Here is a 20,146-nt window from a genome sequence, read left to right as displayed (position 1 = left end):
CATGTGCAACATGATCAGTTACTTCTAGAAAGACACTGCAACGTAGACTATGAATAATATGAATAATATTAGCCAGGGGAGTCAGTCATTCAGTGAAGACATCTAGTGATAAGGCACTGAAAGAGGTACATGCATGGGTGAAACAGCCATTAGCAAATATATTAGTCAATAGGTGCTTAGCCTGAGGAGAACCAGTATGCTGCAGCAACATTAAGCTTCATCATGGGGAAATGTACTAGCGCAGCCATTTGGGATCAGAATGCTAACTTAAAACTAGCTGAAAATTTTATATATCTCCATCCTTCAAAGGTTTCTTTATGAAAAGGTAGCTTTAGTTCAGTTGTGCACCCTAAGGCAATCACCACAAAAAAGCAACAAACAAGCAAAAGATTTAATTCCTCCACCCCATGCTGAAAAATTCAATACTCATTTTTTGAAAACGATAAAGATTTAAAAAAGAGAAATAAAAAGCTTCTTCAGCATCTCTCAGGCAGGCCTTATTTGATTGAAACGTTAAGCAGCTGGTTGGAATAAACTTGTGTCCAAGCCAGTTTTCACATTTCTTTTCTTTTCTTTTCTTTCATGTGCTAGAGCAAAACTTTGTGTGTTTCCAAATCATGCAACCATTCTCTGTCTCCAATTGCAATATTGGACTTTATGGCTTCCTCTTAAAATCATACTGAATCTATGCAATTACAGCCACATGCCAGCACTCAGACATCATTACAACAAACATGCCAAAAAGAAATATTATCATAAATTCACCAAGGGCCAGGGCAGATGTTGTTTATTAGACCAATTAAGGGACTTGTGCCTGAACGTCCCACCCTCCTCTTCCCTATTGCTTTCTCTGGAGTGCCTTGATTCAATAAATCTGGGATTGATCAAATTCTAATTTTATATTTTGGTTTGTAAACAGAATAACAGCACAATCCAAACCCAAGAGTTTGGCTACAACACTTCTGGCAAATTCTTACTAACTTCCAGTGAATTATGTATTGCTTAGATTATCGAGTTATCTTTTCAGCTAGACCTTGTATGATAAATTAGTGTAAGTGTGTGTGTGTGTGTGTGTGTGTGTGTGTGATAGAAAGAGCACCATTGCCCCATTTTGTGTAAAAGTTTCCTGTGAATCCAGCATTTACCAATGCACTTGTCATGAATCATGACCCTGAGAATAGGACAGTGTAAATAGCCTCCAACATTCTGATTCTAACATTAGCACTAACATGTTTGATTGCTATGTAACCCTGATATAACTCCAACATTTTTATTTTTATTTCTGGTCTTCAGCAATTTTATGGTTGCAAAACTGGCTAGAATGCACTGTGGTTTTATGGGCAAGGGCAAGGCAGGGACATTACAACCTTGATCTCTGACTTCTAGACAAAACTGGATTTGCCACCGTCTTTTTTGGATAATGTCAGGGAACTGCCATCAGTGCTGGAGAGAGAGAGAGCAAAATCCAGAGGGATTCCGGAGAGCTTCCCGGGATTGGGAGAAGCAGCCCATCTTCTGGGGAAGAGAATCAGCGTAGCACCAGTGGAGAAGGGGGGCAGATGGGGGAAGCGGCGAGGCGGTCCCATGACTCCTTGCCTGGGACCAGTGGGGAGAGTAGGGGTCCTCCGCTGCCTACGCCCTCCTTGCGCAGAAGGCTTTCGCGCAGAGAGAGTAGGAGAAGACTAGGCGTCAAAGAGCTTCTTTGCTGGAAGAAGTTTAAGAAACGCCCACTGATGGATTCTGCCAGCGATTGAGTCAGCCACAGGTGAGTGACTGTCTGGACAGAAAAGGTTCACTCAGGCAATCCAGCCAGGTGTTTGCACCGGCTTACGCATGAGCAACCCCTAGAACCATTACAGATAATGATGATTATTATAATTTCATTTATTATGCATCTACTGACTTGACAACACCAAAGAAGTCGCATTGCATTGCAAAATATACAAAGGCATTAAAACAGCAACACAACAATACAAAATATACAAAAGAATTTTAAGCACTAAAAATAACCACAGACCAATTCTACAAGCATCAGACAGAAACCCCACTTTCCTGTAGCCACTTCATAATTCTGGTATATAAAACTTCTATGTATGTGTCAGGGAACTGCCATCAGAGCAGGAGGAGGTGAGAGGGCTCCCGGATGATGGGGGAGAGGGTCCCAGTAGGAGGAGGGATAGCCCATACGCTGGGGAAGGTAATCAGCGTAACACCAGTGGAGAAGGGGAGGAGATAGAGGAAGCGGAGAGCTGGCTCCAGGACTCTTCGCAGGAGACCAGCGGAGAGGGGACAAGTGCTCCGTTGCCCACACCCACAGTGCGCAAAAAGCTTTCGCGCAGGCAACGGGGGAGGAGACTGGGCGTCAAGCAGCTTTTATGTTGGAAGCAGTTTAAGAAACGCCCACTGACGGATTCTGCCAGCGACTGAGGCAGCCACGGAACAGGGGCTGCTCTGTCAGAAAGGGTTCAACCATGCAAGCTAGCCAGGAGTAAAGGCAACTTACGCACAAGCAATCCCTAGAACCATTACAGTATGGAAAGCAACTGGCCCATATCTGGACATCTCAGTGTTGTGTGTTTTGTCCTATCCCACCAGCCATCAGTGATGTCTGCACATTCAAAATGCTATGATGTCAGAAGACAGGTAAATTGTCATAGATATACTTGCCGTTGTAGCATGCCATTGCAATCTATGACCACAATGTCATTCCTCCACAGTCAATTGTACAAATGTTATATGCTGAGACAGCTTGTGCATCTCACCATAGAAGGCAGGGGGAGGGGAAAGATTTTTGAGGTCTATTTTGGCTAGTACAAATAAATACAAAATCCAGAAGGCACCAAAAATGTTCGTTTCTTATCCTATCTGCATTCAATAATATTTAAGGCTGTATTCTAAGATTCTTTATTGTACACTGGGATGCTGAAGGGCTAAAAATACATCCAGAATATGTAAAATAAAATGATTACTACTTCTTTTTCTATGCGTGATGTACTAAAAGTCACAAGTCCTTAAGCTTGTCATGGCTGAGGAGAACTATCATGGGAACGTTTCTATTTTGATACCGCAATCTTCCAGTATATGACTAATGGAAGTCACTACTGTGTGTACTTCAGAAGGCAGTATGTCTCATTTCAGGATGTCTGTTACATTTTCTCAAGGATGTGCAATATAAACAGTGGGCAGTTTCAAATCTCAAAATTACTGTATTTATCCAGCAAACGTTTCTCAGTGCTGTGTCTCTCAAAGCATGACATTCGTTTGTTCCTACTAAGTTTGAATGTTATTTGGCTGTTGTAAAAGCAAGGCCCTGACCATTTGCGGAAGCCAATCATGTCATGTAAGTCAGTAATTGAAAGATGTCACAGAAAAATGAACTGTGTAAAAGGCTGGAGAATATACTCCTGGTAACTTAATACAGACTGATTCACAATGACAGATTTTAGATGGAGAGGCTGATAGCTCGAGAGTCCTGTCTTTTTCAATGTCTGAACAAGAAAAAGTGCCGTTCCAATATGACCATTATACAAAGTGATATTTTTCTGACGGATAGCGAAGATGCTGAAGCTATAGAGTAGAAAATCAAAAGAAACAACTCACGGGCTGTCCAGGTTCGTCTCCTCCAAGAATTCTGAAGCCAAATCCAGATTCCATTCTCCGAAGATGAACATCCAACTCCTTGTAATCTGGACCTGGTATAAGATAAGATGTCATTTAGGTGTGAAATGCTTTGAGTTTCTTTCTACAAAAAAACAGAGCTGCCCAGTGTTTAGATCATTAAATGATACATGACAGTCCCACCAGAGCCGATGGAAACAGAAACAAGACAGAATGTGTTGAATACGGACAGGAGGAAAACACTTGAAGATGGAACTATCAAATCAAATGCCACAAGGTAACTCTGAATGAAGGAAAAGTGACTGCTACACATAAACTGCTCTGCATTCTGAATATGAATAAGAGTATTTGTAAGAGGCACATTGCATTTTCCTCCTTCCAATGAGAAATTCTCTACAGTGGTGCCCCGCAAGACGAATGCCTCGCAAGATGGAAAACCCGCTAGACGAAAGGAGGTGTCTTGCGATTCCTGGGGTTTTTTTTCCGCTCCCCACCCCCTTTTTCTAAGGCACTAAGCTGCTAATAGCCTTTTAGCAGCTAATCCGCTAATCCCTTAAGCCTTTAATAGCCGCTAAACCGCAAGACGAAAAAACCGCTAGACGAAGAGACTCGCGGAACGGATTATTTTCGTCTTGCGAGGCACCACTGTATTTAGAAGTAAGTGGATTTACCCTGATGTCTGAGGAGTGGTGTAAACATTTTTAATCATGCACATATGACTTCCTGCCGCTCCTTTCCCACTATTTTCCCACCATAAGGAATGCCTTAAGAACATACAAGAAGTTTTCCTAGATCACAACAGTGGTCCGTCTAGTTCAGCATCCTACTTCATGCAGTTGCCAGCCAGATGCCTTTGGGAGGCCCACAAGCAGCACATGAGCTCTTCTCCCCAAAGAAACTCCAAACATGGAATCTGCATAGAGTCCTCATGCCAAGTAGCCATTGACTGACTCTCCTTGATTTGGTCGGTTCCTCTTTGAAAGGCGTCTGAGCTAGGAAGCCTGCAGCAGTGAACTCCACAAACCAATTTCATCTTGTCATTTGTTCCTTGATGGAAACGCATCGTTTGAAACCAGGGAGATTTTGTAGCATGAGAACCCTGCTGCAGAAACTTTGAGCCCCGTCATTTAAAATACCAGTTTTGAAGAACCCCTGCTCTGAAGGCTCATGATCACTGTCATTAGCGCCACCTGTAAAAACTGAGGCTGAGGGACAGATTAGCTGTGATGTTGACAGTTATATAGGTTTAAACCTGGACCTGCCCATATAACATATAGAGCAGGAGAGGAGTTCTGATTTTTAACAGCAAAATAGGCTAATAAGTGTGTGCTCTGAAGCTCCCCTATCAGGGAAGGAAGGTGTGGGCAAGAGAAGGGTGGAGCAACCACTCGCTAGAGCAGCCAGTTTTTCCTGTGACTACAGTACCACCCTGTGACGAAGCGTAGTATATAAAATTTAATAATAATAATAATAATACTAATAATAATAATAATAATAATAATAATCTGGACTGACACAAACCTGCCACTGTCATGTTTACTTTGAACCTAGATTATTGTAAGGTTATCTGAAATGCATTTGAAATGTTCTAAAGTGTGAATAGTTTTATCTGTAATGAAGATAACAGGGATTTAGGATTCTCTCTCTCTCTCTCTCTCTCTCTCTGTATTTGGGGGGGGGGGAGTAAGCCCAAAATTGTACACCCCCACCAGCCCCTGTTCTGCCTTCCCAAAGCTGGCTAAGTGAGGTGTCGGGCTTTGGGGAGGTGCCAGGCTCTCCCATCTCCTTCCCAAAGCTGAGAAAGTGCTAAATATTAGGCTTTGGGAACGAGGAAGCCCAGCACCTTCCTTGCCTGGCTTTGGGACGGCAGCATGTTGGACCACCCTGGTCTAGAGGAAGGAGGTTGTTCCAGGAATGAAAAACTTCCCCTTTTCTAAACAGCAGCAATTGGTGGCTCTCTATACATTCCACTCCCCCCCCCCCATAGTGAAATGTGATTTTTTTAATATAAAAAAGAACATCCTTACCCTTTGGAACTAGCAGAATTATTCCTGGGATATTTGTGTTAGTAGGGCTCTTTTACCTGGCGGTTAGCAATTCCTATATGAAACTATTGTAGCATAGCAGGTTGGACATGGTCAGAATATGTCCCAAAGAAAATAATTCAAGAATCCTTTTAAAAAGTCAATAGTAAAATCCATAACTATTAATAATTCAACCCATGTTCAATGATTTGCTATGGAATGTCCCCAAAGTAACGTTTCAAAGCTACTCAGAAATATGTTTCAGCAAAATAAAATAAATACTGGGTCATTTATTAAAAATTAAAAATCAAAGTGATTGGCTTTTGTGTGTGTGTGTGTGGGGGGGAAACAAATGAAGAAATAACAGCAGGATCCAATATGAGTCGTGGATATGCATACTCTACCGTTTTCCAAGCTGAATTTTTCACCATGTGCTTCTTAACAATTTATTGTTGATAAATGTAGAAAGTTGTATTTTATGAATCGAGGCCTCACAAATGTTTCGGGGGATTAACCTTTCACACTGGCTTAAGCTAGAAACGCTGTATTATATATTTCTGTACTTGAATCTTGTCTGCATTGTAATGAAAATAAATAGAGAGCTTCATGAAAAGGAATGGTGCCCATGTTTATTCAGTTTTCCCAGAAACCAAAACATCTGAGCACAATAAGCCCTCTGGGCAGAGACTGTGCTTTGTAAAGCAAACAGCCCACTGGTCACCCACTTTAAATAATAGGAAGTGGCAACAAGAGGAGACTTTTCCTTTTATCTTTGCCCGAGAGACAGCATGTCAAGGAGGGAGAAGTAGAATTCCAATGCAAATGTTTTTGGAAATGCAATAAATTGGGTCCACTAGAGGAAGCTTTTTCCTTTAGAGAAAGGCAACCTTTGCAACCAATCCAATGTTTTCAATTCAACTAAAGAGCAATGTTATGTACTGAGTTGAATAGGATCCAAAATGCAGCAGTCTGATTGGTCCTAGAACAACAGGATTCAGAATGCAGCAGTCTGGTTGGTCCACAGGAGCCACCCAATCCAGCTCCAGATGGAAGTGAATCCACAACCTGATTGGCCTACAGGAGAATCCCGGAATTAGCCAATCACGTGCAGCCCATTGTGTAAATAATGTATATAAAGCAGATACTTTGGGGGAACTTTCATTCCCCCTCACCACTATGAGCTGAATAAAGAGCATGAAATCCACTCTCGACTACGAGTATATTTCAAGCAAACACTGTAGAAAAGTAGGAGAATTAAAAATACTAGGGAGGCCAACCTGGAGGCTTAGGTTAAGTTTGTGAACTTTGGGCAGGCCTCATGAACCATCCATTAACAGTTCCATAGCATGCAGAAATTCAAGAAATGCCCCTCTTTCCAGCATGAAGGCCCAGCAGTTAAATATATCACTAGTACTGCTTGATGAAAAAAGAGCAGTAGCCTTCATTACCATAACAACATCCTGTATGCATTCTTTGAAGATGGCAAAGGGAGCCACCACTTCACCCAGCAGTCCTGCTGCGCACACAAGCCAGGGGGTAAAGCGGAGGCAGTTTCAACCCATGGTTTGCTGCACCTATTGGTTTGTGTGCACTGCTGGTTGCTGAACCAACTTAGGACACAGCAGATCCTTAGCCAGGCCAATTCCATCCTTCCTGCTTCCCACTGTACCTCAGAAGCATCACTTTTTGAGGGTTTCCTGCTGGTAGCTATAGCTTTCACTTCCCATGCTTTCAGCTTCTGCTGGTGGAGCCCAAAGCAGAGCCAGGCATAGAGACAGCACCACTTCACCCCTTTGGTTTGTCAGATCAGGGGGTTGTGGTGTGCTGTGAACTTATCCATATGCCCATGTATTTCATCATAACACCAAGCCCACCAGAGCACCGTGGTGGGACACTGGCTCTTACCTGAACTCTGGCCATTTGCATTGCTGCTGCTTACTGGGAGGGAGGGAGAGAGAGGCCAGGTTGGTGCAGTGCAAATGCACCTGCAGGAGCAATGGATTGGCTCTGCTGATGCATTTGCACCCCACCAACCTTGCTGCCTTGCCCTTCCCACTCTCTGTCCTGGTAAGCTGCGGTGACCTGACTAACTGGAGGTCAAGTGAGAAGTGATGCCCTGCCCTGCCATCTGCTACTGATACCATTATGGCATGGAAGTGAAGGGCTACTTTTAAAAGAAATAATAAAAATAAAAATTACATACAAGAAGAAAAAGAGTTTGGATTTGATATCCCGCTTTATCACTACCCGAAGGAGTCTCAAAGTGGCTAACATTCTCCTTTCCCTTCCTCCGCTACAACAAACACTCTGTGAGGTGAGTGAGGCTGAGAGACTTCAGAGAAGTGTGACTGGCCCAAGGTCACCCAGCAGCTGCAGGTGGAGGAGCGGGGATGCGAACCCGGTTCACCAGATTACGAGTCTACTGCACTTAACCACTAAACCACACTGGCTCTCTACAAGGATGACAGAACAGGATCTGCCTCTCCCTCTATCCCACCATTTCTGTAGGCAGGACAGCCTATATTATTGTGAAAGCCTAAATGACAATTAATGTGAACACAAATCCTCTGGACTTTGATATGTTATTAAACTTATTAATCTAATGATCATAAACATGGTTACATGTTTCCACATATATGTTTTGAGATTTTTTTTTTTTTAAGAAACACTTGCTCCTTCCCATAATGGGTATTTATTAGATGAAAAGTCTTTGTCTTTTTAAAGGAGAAAAACGATGCAGAATGGTGATTAGGCACTCATGATTTACCCGACTCCTGAGCCATGATTAAAAGAAGCACAGTCACAAGGACATGCAATGGACAATAGCTATGTTAGCACAATGAAGGCAGAGAAATACTTGCCAGAGGAATCCATTCGAAAACCAGTCCTGGGCGGCACTTGCTCTGAATAGGAAAATGTGGAATTAAAGGTGAAATAAATTTGTCTAGACATGTAAATATGCAGTTCTGCTTTTTTCTGCTTCAGTATGAAATAGCAAACTCTTTTTATTTATTTAATCTTTGAACAGACTTTTCTCACGTTATTGTGTCTGGTTTAGCTGAAGTATATTTGTATAGATACATTCTTTGAAAACAGAGCAAATTAAGAAGTAACTTCAATTCAATGATATGTCAGTTGCTTGTTATCAACATGCAGTTGGTAAATAAAAAAAAAATACCACACTTTCTTTTCAAATGACAGCCTTCAGCATTAAGTTAAATACTTCAAATGAAACAAGCTTGCCCTGCTCAATGTATATGTTAAAGGGTTTTTTGGGACATTGATAAGATTTACAATGCAACCCTATACACATCTACTCATTGTATTTTAGTCAGGCAAATAAAAACTACAAAGTTGTGTCTATGTTCATTAGGTTTCACAATGTGCAGGCAGTTTATAGCTTGTTTGGTCACAAAAGCAGATGGCAGGAATTAGAAATTCATGCTCTTTTCTACCTCTTCTGCAGAGATGCACAGCATGGATTTCATTTTTTCCAGCTGCGATGGAAGACTGAAAGCCAAAGACCCCTCCAAACCCTGACAAATAGAACTGACTATAAATTTACAGGAAAACCTGGTTATTAGCTGCCCCAGGGCACAACCTGATCCCTGGATGGTTGAGTAATAGAACAGGCAAGTATAGACTTGTCCTTCTGAACATAAACACAGTCTCTGCGGTTGCCCATACATATGTGGGGATCTCGTCTGGGTTAAGAGGAACAAAAGCCAGGAACAAGCAAGAGCTATGTGCAGAAATGGAGGCACTCTGGCTAGCACAGTTACAGCACAACCAAATCATATGACCCTTTAATACTTCTGAATCTCATATGTGACAGCCCTCAGTTCAAGTCTGGACAAATCTCCAAATGCTCAAGCAGCTGTTGCTGAGGGGCCACATCTAGCCTAGTGCAGAAGAGACAGATCAATTTCTCTTGGGTTTTCAGTTTGACCAAGCCTGGATTTACACTGCAGATCCAGGGCAAAACTAGTCATGATGCTTAATGGAATAACATTAGGGATTATTATTATTATTATTATTATTATTATTATTACAATAGCAGACATATTGTAAGCCGCCTTGAGCATTGTTTTAATTGTTGGCATACAAATAAAATGATGATGATGATATTGACATGTGGAGTGGAAGGATATTTTCATCAGGACTGCTATGCACAGAGGAACAGTTTAACCCTTTCATCAGTGGCTGAAATGCCCCCCTATTAGTCTTCTAAAAAAATGCTTTACTTGCTTTGGGGGCGATTTTCAAGGATTCAGTCTGGGAAGGATAAAGTTAAATCTTCCCTTTGTGTACTGTACTCCTGATGAAAATTGCTCCTCCCCCAGCTATTTTTTTTATTTTTAAAAAACTCAGTGGTGTCTTCCAGCTTGGCTCTTCAACTGGTCAAGTCTGGTCTTCACTCTCACCAAGGAAACCTGGACATGGTGCTTCTGTCAGGAAGCTAGCGATTTTAGACAGAGAACCCCCGGCAACCTCAGCATACTACAATTCCCAGCATGCTCAGGGGGAAGCTATAGTACTCAAACTGCTGGAATACTGATGTATGCATACAGCACAACCCTGTTTCTAGAACTGCTCTTAACCATCAATGGAGCGAGCAGGTGGGGGCAAGACTCACTGATGCTCCATCTGCACTCTACATTTAAAGCAGTATCATACCACTTCAAACAGCCATGGCTTCCCCCAAAGAATCCTGGGAACTCTATACCCCTATTCCGCTCACAGAGCTACAGTTCCAGAGTTATTGTACAGTTGATCCCTCTTCCAAGGAAGCAGCTTTTAATATTTGTCCAAAATTAGATGGGCATAATTTGATTAGGCTGATTGAACGGCAATGTAATATTTTTTGCTCTATAAGACTCACTTTTTCCCTCCTAAAAAGTAAGGGGAAATGTGTGTGCCAAAAAGCCTGAACAGCAAGAGGGATGACTGCTTTCACTGCGCAGCGATCCCTCTTGCTGTTCTGGATTCTGAGATTCAGAATATTTTTTTTCTTGTTTCCCTCCTCCAAAAACTAGGTGCGTCTTGTAGTCTGGTGCGTCTTATAGAGTGAAAAATACGGTATGTCTTCATGATCATAATGAGATGTCCTGTCCCTCCCCAAGTGAGGCTGTCTGCAATTTGTGTATTCATTTGCCTTTCTGTTCCCAATCTAGAATTGGTGTGTAGCATATATGCTGGCAACTATCATAGATTTTGGAGAAATCAGTGGCTACATATCTGGGGATTTTCTGCAGTTCCAGCTTCAGTGAAATTACATATACAGTACCTCTTTTCTATCCCCCCCAAATCAATTAATTTGGTGAATAATCATCATCCAGTAGATCATGTTAGGTATTCCAAATAATTACTTGTGTGTGACAATATATATTTCAATAAAATTATTCATTCCAGCTTTGTTTCCATGGAAAGGAATACATCTAGTGTTGTGGTTCTACAATGCAATGTTTGAATAATTACTATTTAAACTTGAAATCTCTGGCTGCCATTTCCCCCCCAAGAAAAACATTTCTTATTATATTGATTATTGCCCGATATGCATATTTTGTAAACAAACAGAATATGAAATCTGGGAGAAAAACGACTGAATAGTTGTTACAGAGTTGGTCTATTTTGCTCAGCCTTTTCGGAAAAAAAATCTCCCTATATTATTTCTTTTTTAAAAAAAATAAAGAATTCAGGCCACATGGTATTATTAGATCCAGCACAACCAGTGCCGAAATGAAGGTTCTTGCTGGTATGAGAAAACTATCAGAGGCCAGATCACATGAAAGTTCAAACCACCATTCAGAAATAATGCACTGTGGGGATGACACATCAAGACTAGAGAAGGCAATCAATGGATTCTACATCCAGAGTAGAAGCAGCTTCCCAGTGGGGTGGAGACACAGCACTAGTTTTTTATATTATTTATTATAGTTTCCTGGCAGTGGCATTGCTGATAAGCCTGCACTGCGTTGACCTCCCTGCTGCTTTGTTCCTCTCCCTCCTATCGGGTGAGCCTCTTCTGATCCATAGGAAGAAGAAGCCAACTCTCATGCCTTCCCCTTCTTTCCAGTATCAGTCCAATCTTTGCCACAGGATACTGTCATCCTAGGTACACTTCTACACAGACATACACCGTGAGGATTCACTCCTATGGATGCTACATTCAACACATTGGGACGTACAGCTGTAGGACTGTACTTTTAGAAGATAATAAATTATGATGGCTGGTTTATGTTTCATTCCTTCAGTTACACGGTGAAATTCCCATTCCATCGCTTCTCAGATAAAAGCCTTCTAATTGTCTAACTGCAAATGTAACTTGTGCAACTTTTTGTAAATGTGTGCCGGGTTGAAGAGAAGCTGATTGCTACGTCTTTAATACAGCCATCAGTCGCAGAGCTGACACTTTCTATTAGCGTAACTCCGCTGGGGCCGCCTTGCCAGCCAGCAATCAAAACCACTTCTCATCCACAGCACTTTCTCTAACGCTGATATTTTCATAATCTCATCTGGAAATGCTTTTGGATACATTGTCAGCTTCTATAACCAACAAAAACATTTTGCCATGACGAGTAACTCTTTCTGCCAAGATGAGCCGCACAGGGAAAAGTTTAATCTTTGCTGCTTACATTTTCCTCTCCATTTGATGTGTATTCCCTGTGATGCCAGGAGGGTTAATTCCTATTTTTAAATTCACAAAATGTATGAACTATCACATCTCCTAGATCTGGAGAAAGAAGTGTAAATATGTATTTTGTGTGTATGCGTGCAGGAAATGGGACCAATAGCTTATGATCCTTGAAGATACTTTACGGCAGGGATGTGGGACTGAAGGTTTCTGGATCACAACTCTCGCCGTCCCTGACTGTTGGCGATGCCAGGATGGGACCGATGGCCACAAGTTCCCTAGCCTATGATTTCCTCAGAATAGTTTGAGAAATATGCGATATGTTTTGTATTATCCAACATCTAAATGTGCTTTTAAAAAGTGGGCAGGAAGAAGCTCTAGTTAGATTTCTCCCCAGAATGAAGGCAATTTTACTAAATGGCTGACAAAAAAGGCCGCTAAAGCCTCAGTGCCTAGGGCTTGCCGATCGAAAGGTCGGCGGTCCAAATCCCTGCGGCGGGGTGCGCTCCCGCTGTTCGGTCCCAGCGCCTGCCAACCTAGCAGTTTGAAAGCACAATTAAGTGCAAGTAGATAAATAGGGACCGCTTACTAGCGGGAAGGTAAACGGCGTTTCCGTGTGTGGCTCTGGCTCGCCAGAGCAGCGATGTCACGCTGGCCACGTGACCCGGAAGTGTCTGCGGACAGCGCTGGCCCTTGGCCTCTTTGAGTGAGATGGGCGCACAACCCTAGAGTCTGTCAAGACTGGCTCGTACGGGCAGGGGTACCTTTAAACATTAGTTTTTAGCATGTCATTTTGGGGAGGTGGGAGGGAGGCAGATATGCACAGACTGCAAAGTTGCCATAGTAGCTCACAGGACCCCCCCCCCCCCAAGCAAATAATGGTTATTCTGCCAGGAAACGTTACATAATATGGGTGCTCCTCTTGACACTCACAGCCAAGAAAGAGATCGTGGCCACTCTAACATGCAGTTGAGGTACCTATATTTAGTCCACTGGAAACAGTAATGTGTGAAATACTAAATTTGGAAACAGAGTTCCAATTCCCCCTCTTGTCAACGGGGGGGAAACTATTCCATAGTAACATTCTTCGCCATTCATGGCAGGGTTTCGGCAGGGCTTGCTGAAACCAGTAAGTTAAGTGTGTAAAAATGCAGCTACAGAGATGAGTAGGGGAAGAGAGATTAATTTGGCAAGCTTACTTATTGCCCATTTTCTGAACATATTCTTAACCTTATTTTTAATCAAAACTCTAACTTCTTTGTAGGGACGCGGGTGGCACTGTGGTCTAAACCACAGAGCCTAGGGCTTGTGGATCAGAAGGTTGGTGGTTCGAATCCCCGTGATGGGGTGAGCTCCTGTTGCTCAGTCCCTGCTCCTGCCAACCTAACAGTTTGAAAACACGTCAAAGTGCAAGCAGATAAATATGTACCGCTCCGGCAGGAAGATAAACAGCATTTCTGTGTGCTGCTCTGGTTCTCCAAAAGCGGCTTAGTCATGCTGGCCACAAGACCAGACAAACGCCAGCTCCCTCGGCCAGTAAAGCAAGATGAGCGCAGCAACCCCAGAATCGTCCGCGACTGGACTGGTCAGGGGTCCCTTTACCTTTAACTTATTTGTATCTTCTCATCACCCTCTTGTAAAAATAAATCATTGTGTTTTGGACCATTTTAAAAACTGTTTTAGCTGTTTTTAATGGTATGTTTGTAAATCACCTTGAGATATATGTAAAGGGCAACTTGTTAATTATATTGCACACAAATTGCCGGACAAAATACATAGGACATGTGTTAATTTGATTGTTATGCAGCAGACAATACAATGGGAAACCATGTAGCTGTTTCCTCCATGGGGATAGGAAGGAGAGTGTAGCTTCCACAATAAGGACAAAGACGACCCCCCCCCTCATATATTCCTCTAGAGGTTCTGATCTGGTCCTAGGTTCTTAGAAATGCCACAAAGGGGACAAAGCAGGGATTTCACACTTCTTATATTTCAACTGTAGCTAATAATGAGTGTAGTGGATGCCAGGTGACTTTTGAACCACAGGCTAGGCAGCCGCAGTAAATTCTGCCACCACCTTGTACCTCCACATACGCTTCTATGAAGTCCACAGGTACCGTATTTTTTGCTCTATAAGACTCACTTTTTCCCTCCTGAAAAGTAAGGGAAAATGTCTGTGCGTCTTATGGAGCGAATGCAGGCTGCGCAGCTATCACCTCTTGCTGTTCTGGCTTCTGTGATAGCTGAGCAGCGATCCCTCTTGCTGTTCTGGCTTCTGAGATTCAGAATATTTTTTTCTTGCTTTCCTCCTCCAAAAACTAGGTGCGTCTTGTGGTCTGGTGCGTCTTATAGAGCGAAAAATACGGTAAATGTGCATGGGGAATCTATGCACACTTACCTTGGAGTAAGTCTCATTGAACTCAGTGGGGCTTACATGTATAGAATAACTCTGCTTGCTAACTCATAAGTTGTCCTGCCCATCCTTTCGGCTAGAATGGGCTTAGGGAGCATTGTAATGACTTAACATTCTCCTTTATTTAACACTCTCCTTCAAAGAGATATACTACAGATGCTCTTCAGCCAATTTGCCTGATTGCATATATACTTAACTAATTCTCAAATTATCTCCTGCAGCTTTATATCCGAAGACAGTAAATATGAAGTATGCATTAAAATGCAGGAGCAAGTCATTTACAGAAAAAGCTATTAATAAATCTCAGGCTGTAAATGTTTAGGGTTATTAATTCTGCCCTTTTTCGTACTAGGGAAATCTGCGTATAGGAGATCTCTTTCAAGTAAACTTGAAATGAGTCATACATCTTTCGCAACCTTGTATATACTAATCAACACCACAAAGTAAGAAACTCTCTCTGACTGGGTTTTTATAATACCCAGAAGTTTAGGATTATTTGTAGCTTCTTTCATCACACTAACAAGCATTACAAGGATTTGCAATACTAAGCATTATTATTTGCAATAATAAGCAACTAACCCGTGAGTAATTGCTATTGAACTCAGTGGGACTTACTTCTGAGTAGACATATGTAGCGTTATGCTGTCAGAGTGACATTTTTTAGTGTGTGTGTGTGTGTGTGTGTTTAGTAAAAGCTGAATATCTCATGGTTCACATTTTAAGTTTCAGCAGCATCTTGTTTTCCTGTTTAATGGCACTTGCATGTCACCCATCAGCCTTGGATTTCAATTTGAAGTGCTTCTGATTATGTATATGTATTTGTATATACATACATTAAACACAAATTGTAACCTCACAAGCACTGTAACCTCAGAAACACAAAGCTGCCTAATGGTTTTGTGTTATGGAAAAAACAAAGGATATTCCATTGTGTACTTCAGAATTTTCTGTGGATTTCTGACAACTTTATACTTCGGTGCATGATTGATGTCTTAATATAGAAAGCTTCAGGGAAACTCTCACTTTAAATCCAGCAGCCAATTTTCAAAGCAGAAAAATAACTGAGGGAAGGAAGGGAGGACGGGTGTAGCATCTCAAGTACGTTTTATGCAAAATCGAATGAAAAATAAAACCACTCTCACCCGAACCCTCTTTTGCTCATTTAATATCACCTCTAGAATTTCCCTTAGTTTAGCAAGCAATACAGCTCATTTCACTGGAACGATGCATGTTCTGCTCTCACTGGGAAAAATCTTGGAATCTAAGCACTATCAGCATAAAAAAATATGCTAACGATGACCATGGGCTGCTATAACATTCTTCCACAGGACTATATGGGTGAGAGGAAACTTCCATTGGCCAACATTCGAGGAAATAATGCAGCAAGGCTTATAATGACCCTCCCATCTCCTCAGTATAAAGAGCACCTTGGATTGCACCCTAAAGGGAAAATGAAGTTGAGGAAAGGAATGAAAAAGCCTCAGTGCATTCACTCGAGCTCAGGTGCACATTTCAAGAGAATGACTAAAATCAGACTGTGCCCAATGTTGCCTTTCTGCTGGTGCAAAGCCCTTTCTGCTAGCAGAAGGCTGTTCTGAAACTTTGCATAAGAGAGTTGCATGAGAAAAGGGTGCTCACATCCAAAGTGGAAATTTTGCTGGCGTAAGATGTTATGCAACATATTGGGCTAATTATTCTGCAGATCCCCTGCCAGTCTAATTGCTGCAGCATACCACGAACCGGTTGGGGTTTCAAATTGATGTTGAATGTTCCCAGGGCACTTTTCTGTATTGTCTTGCTCAGGAAGCAAATTACACCCAATAAAACAGGCAATCTAGTTAATATATTAAGACAATATAACGCAGGCACAAGAAATCCAAACAATGCATTGTAGCAATGTGAAGAAGGGCATATGGGGGCGTAGTCTTAAGGCTTGCTTGGCCAATGGAACCCTTGATTAAGGCTTTCTGCAATGTGTTTGTTCTTAATGCTTCCTTCATTATTAAAGAACATAAAGCCCTGCTTGATCACATCCATGGTCCATCTAGTCCATCATTTTGTTCTCACAGGGGCTAACTAGATGCCTATGGGAAGCCTGTAAGCAGGACATGAGCACAATAACACACAACATTTTGATTTTTTGGTGCTAAACAGTTTGCTTCAAAACCATCTATGGCCATAGTGGGGAATGTGTGGTCCTCTATAGCTCCCACTATCCCTGACCATGCTGGCTGTGGCTGATGGGAGTTGGAGTCCAACGCTAAGGAGGGTCAATGGTCTCCAGAGAGAATTTGCTACTCATTCCTAAAATGAATCACAATCCACCCAAACAGTCCCGTTAGTGTTATGAGCAGACTGACAAGAAGTCAGGTGTGTGAATTGCATAAATTTTAACAGAAGAAGAAGAAGAAGAAGAAGAAGAAGAAGAGGAGGAGTTTGGATTTGATATCCCGCCTTTCACTCCCTTTAAGGAGTCTCAAAGCGGCTAACATTCTCCTTTCCCTTCCTCCCCCACAACAAACACTCTGTGAGGTGAGTGGGGCTGAGAGACTTCAGAGAAGTGTGACTAGCCCAAGGTCACCCAGCAGCTGCTTCTGGAGGAGCGGAGACGCGAACCCGGTTTACCAGACTTACGAGACTACCGCTCTTAACCACTACACCACACTGGCTCACAGTGTGTTAAGAGGTTAAGGTTGTTTCATTTCCAGATGAAGCAAAATTATATTGGTGAGCAGCCTCTGTAAGCTCACCAAAGTGTTGGTGCTGGCCTTTAAAGCCCTAAATGGCTTTGGTACTGTAGACCTAAAGGAGCGTCTCCATCGCTGGACACAGAGGTCCAGTTCCAAAAGTCTTCTGGCGGTTTCCTCACTGCAAGAACTGAACTTACAGGGAACCAGTGGCGCCCACCCTGTGGAAAGCCCTGCTATCAGATGTCAAACTGATTTGCCCCATCCACTCTGTATGGCTTCCAACAGAATAAAAATACAGCAAACATCAAACATTGAAAACTTCCTGATACCAGGCTGCCTTCAGATGTCTTCAGAAATTTGTGTAGTTGCTTATCTGTTTGATATCTGCTCGGAGGGCGTTCCACAAGGCAGTGGCCACTACTGAGAAGGTCCTCTGCCTGGTTCCCTGTCATTTCAATTTTCTCAATGAGGAAACAGCCAAAAGACCCTCGGAACTGGGCCTCAGTTTCCGGGCTAAACGATGGGGGTGCAGATGTTCTTTCAGGTACACAGGAACATTTGGGATCCACTGAAACAGTTTTTAATATAGGCTACAAGGTTCAAAACTTAATTAACTTTTGCTTAACTTGAAGGTTTGAAATGACATTTAGGCCAAAATATGAATTAAATATGACCCTTACAAATTACTTGATATTAGGTAATCCTCTGAAAATATATTCTTTGTCCCAGGCTGAAGATTATAATCCAGGGGTCAGCAAACGTTTTCAGCAGGGGGCCGGTCCACTGTCCCTCAGACCTTGTGGGGGACAGGACTATATTTGGGGGGGGGGGCTATGCCCTACAAATAACCCAGAGATACATTTTAAATAAAAGGGCACATTCTACTTATGTAAAGACACGCTGATTCCCGGACCATCCGTGGGCAAGATTTAGAAGGTGATTGGGCCGGATCTGGCCTTAGTTGCCTACCCATGTTATAATCTCTTCTACTGATTGATGCCTTCTTTATTTCTTCTTTATCTCTCAAGCCTTTTTTTTATTAACCAGATAGAAGTTAATCTTTACTCTGCACTTTTCGACTCTGTCTATAGTAGTTTTATTCAAGAGCCTCCCTGCTGAATAACAAGTGCAAGACTCTGTGAAAATATTTCATTTACTGTTGAGCGACTCCCATATGGGGAGCAATTATTGGGAAAAGGACTGCCCTGTCTTTAAAGTGTTAGATCAAGTCAAGTATCTTTTAAGCAAAGATGCTGAGTTTCAAAAAGTGCTTGCTAATTACAGGTCCTCCCGTCACTCCTTCTGACAACCATTCCCAGAAGGGAGTTCGCTGGGGAATAACCTTTCAGCACCACATCCACATTCTGCCACTAAAGCAATAGATGTACCAAGGGGAAAAGGCAAGTCAAAAATCAATCCAAGCTTGTTTTCCAAAAATGGGTTTGAATAGGGTCATTACTAATTCCATTCCAGGTTTCTTGGTCCACATCTGTAAACAGGCCCAAATGAAGGTAATTCTGAGAAACACCATGGCTGAAGCCTACAAAGATTACAGCTAATGTATTTACTGTGATGTTGGGAGAATCTCTTGTACAGTAGTGTAAAGGTAAAGGGAACCCTGACCATTAGGTCCAGTCATGGCTGACTCTAGGGTTGCGGTGCTCATCTCGCTTTATTGGCTGAGGGAGCAGACATACAGTTTCCAGGTCATGTGGCCAGCATGACTAAGCCGCTTCTGGCGAACCAGAGCAGCGCACGGAAACACTGTTTACCTTCCTGCTGGAGCGGTACCTATTTATCTACTTGCACTTTGACATGCTTTCGAACTGCTAGGTTGGCAGGAGCAGGGACCGAGCAATGGGAGCTCACCCCGTCGCGGGGATTCGAACCGATGACCTTCTGATCGGCAAGTCCTAGGCTCTGTGGTTTAACCCACCGCGCCACCCGCGTCCCGTACAGTAGTGTAGTGTTGTGTAATGCAGTGTCCGAGGAAGCTGTCTGCTTCCTCATAGGAGGCAAACGCCAGGAGCCTTAAGTATGAACGAGACTATGAGTACATTCAGGCATAACACTAAGCCACAGTTTAGCACTATGTCTAAATAATGCTCTGTCTGTCTGTCTCTCACACACATAAAGGAGTGAGAATATGACTTCCCATTCTAGCAGAAAGCTCTTTGTATGCATGGGCCTCTCTTTCGCACCCACAAAGCTCTCCCATCCACAAGAACTTCCTTTTTTGCTCATTTCTTTCATCCTGACTCAGCCATTGTTTCATCTAATTTGGTCCTGGGAGACCAGAAGCTATAAATATGACACCCTACTGTAAGATGCCGGAAGACACTTTATAATATCCATTAAAAACGTGCAGGTCTTATTTTCAATACAGCATTCTGATAGGACTGCAAATACACCAGGGAAAACAGATGTACGTTTTCAAGCGCTTTCATTGTGAAATATAACAAAGGTTGCATTGTAAAAATAACTTGACATTCATTGTTCTGCATTGTTGGGCGGGAGAGTCAGAGCAGGTAACCTAAACAAAATGCCAATTTACACGCAAGCAAATGATTACAGGCACCAACCAAAAGCAGTTATGGCTTTTGCAGAGCTCCCATCTATTTATATTGCAATTAATCAGTAGAGACATAGATAGAAGACACTCTCAAATGGAGGCAAATTTAGGATAAATGTATGAAGGCACTCGTGGCAAGTGGTTGTTTTTTGGTAATATCTACACTAATTGGATTCATTATTCGGTTTGTTTTGA

General features: G+C 42.4%; 1 protein-coding gene across 22 annotated transcripts in view; it reads right to left on the bottom strand.

Moving 5' to 3' along the window:
- MAGI2 (membrane associated guanylate kinase, WW and PDZ domain containing 2) overlaps positions 1-20,146 on the bottom strand; it is a 598,802-nt gene that overhangs the window by 69,703 nt on the left and 508,953 nt on the right. For 13 of the 22 annotated variants that reach the window (XR_014502057.1, XR_014502058.1, XM_083399289.1 and 10 more), the window contains 2 exons: positions 8,504-8,545; positions 3,601-3,692 (listed from right to left, as the gene is read on the bottom strand). Coding sequence is in view for 20 of the 22 variants with exons in the window: in XM_083399289.1 (XP_083255415.1) it covers positions 3,601-3,692; positions 8,504-8,545 (134 nt within the window). In the remaining 2 variants the exon portion in view is untranslated. The remainder of the gene's footprint in view (positions 1-3,600; positions 3,693-8,503; positions 8,546-20,146) is intronic. The other 9 variants (XM_083399299.1, XM_083399302.1, XM_083399305.1 and 6 more) reach the window with 1 other exon arrangement.

This window comes from Podarcis tiliguerta, assembly GCF_965153285.1.
Source record: "Podarcis tiliguerta genome assembly, chromosome: 10".
NCBI lineage: Eukaryota > Metazoa > Chordata > Lepidosauria > Squamata > Lacertidae > Podarcis > Podarcis tiliguerta.
The sequence above is the reverse complement of the archived record's forward strand: the minus strand, read 5'-3'. Positions and strand labels throughout refer to the sequence as shown.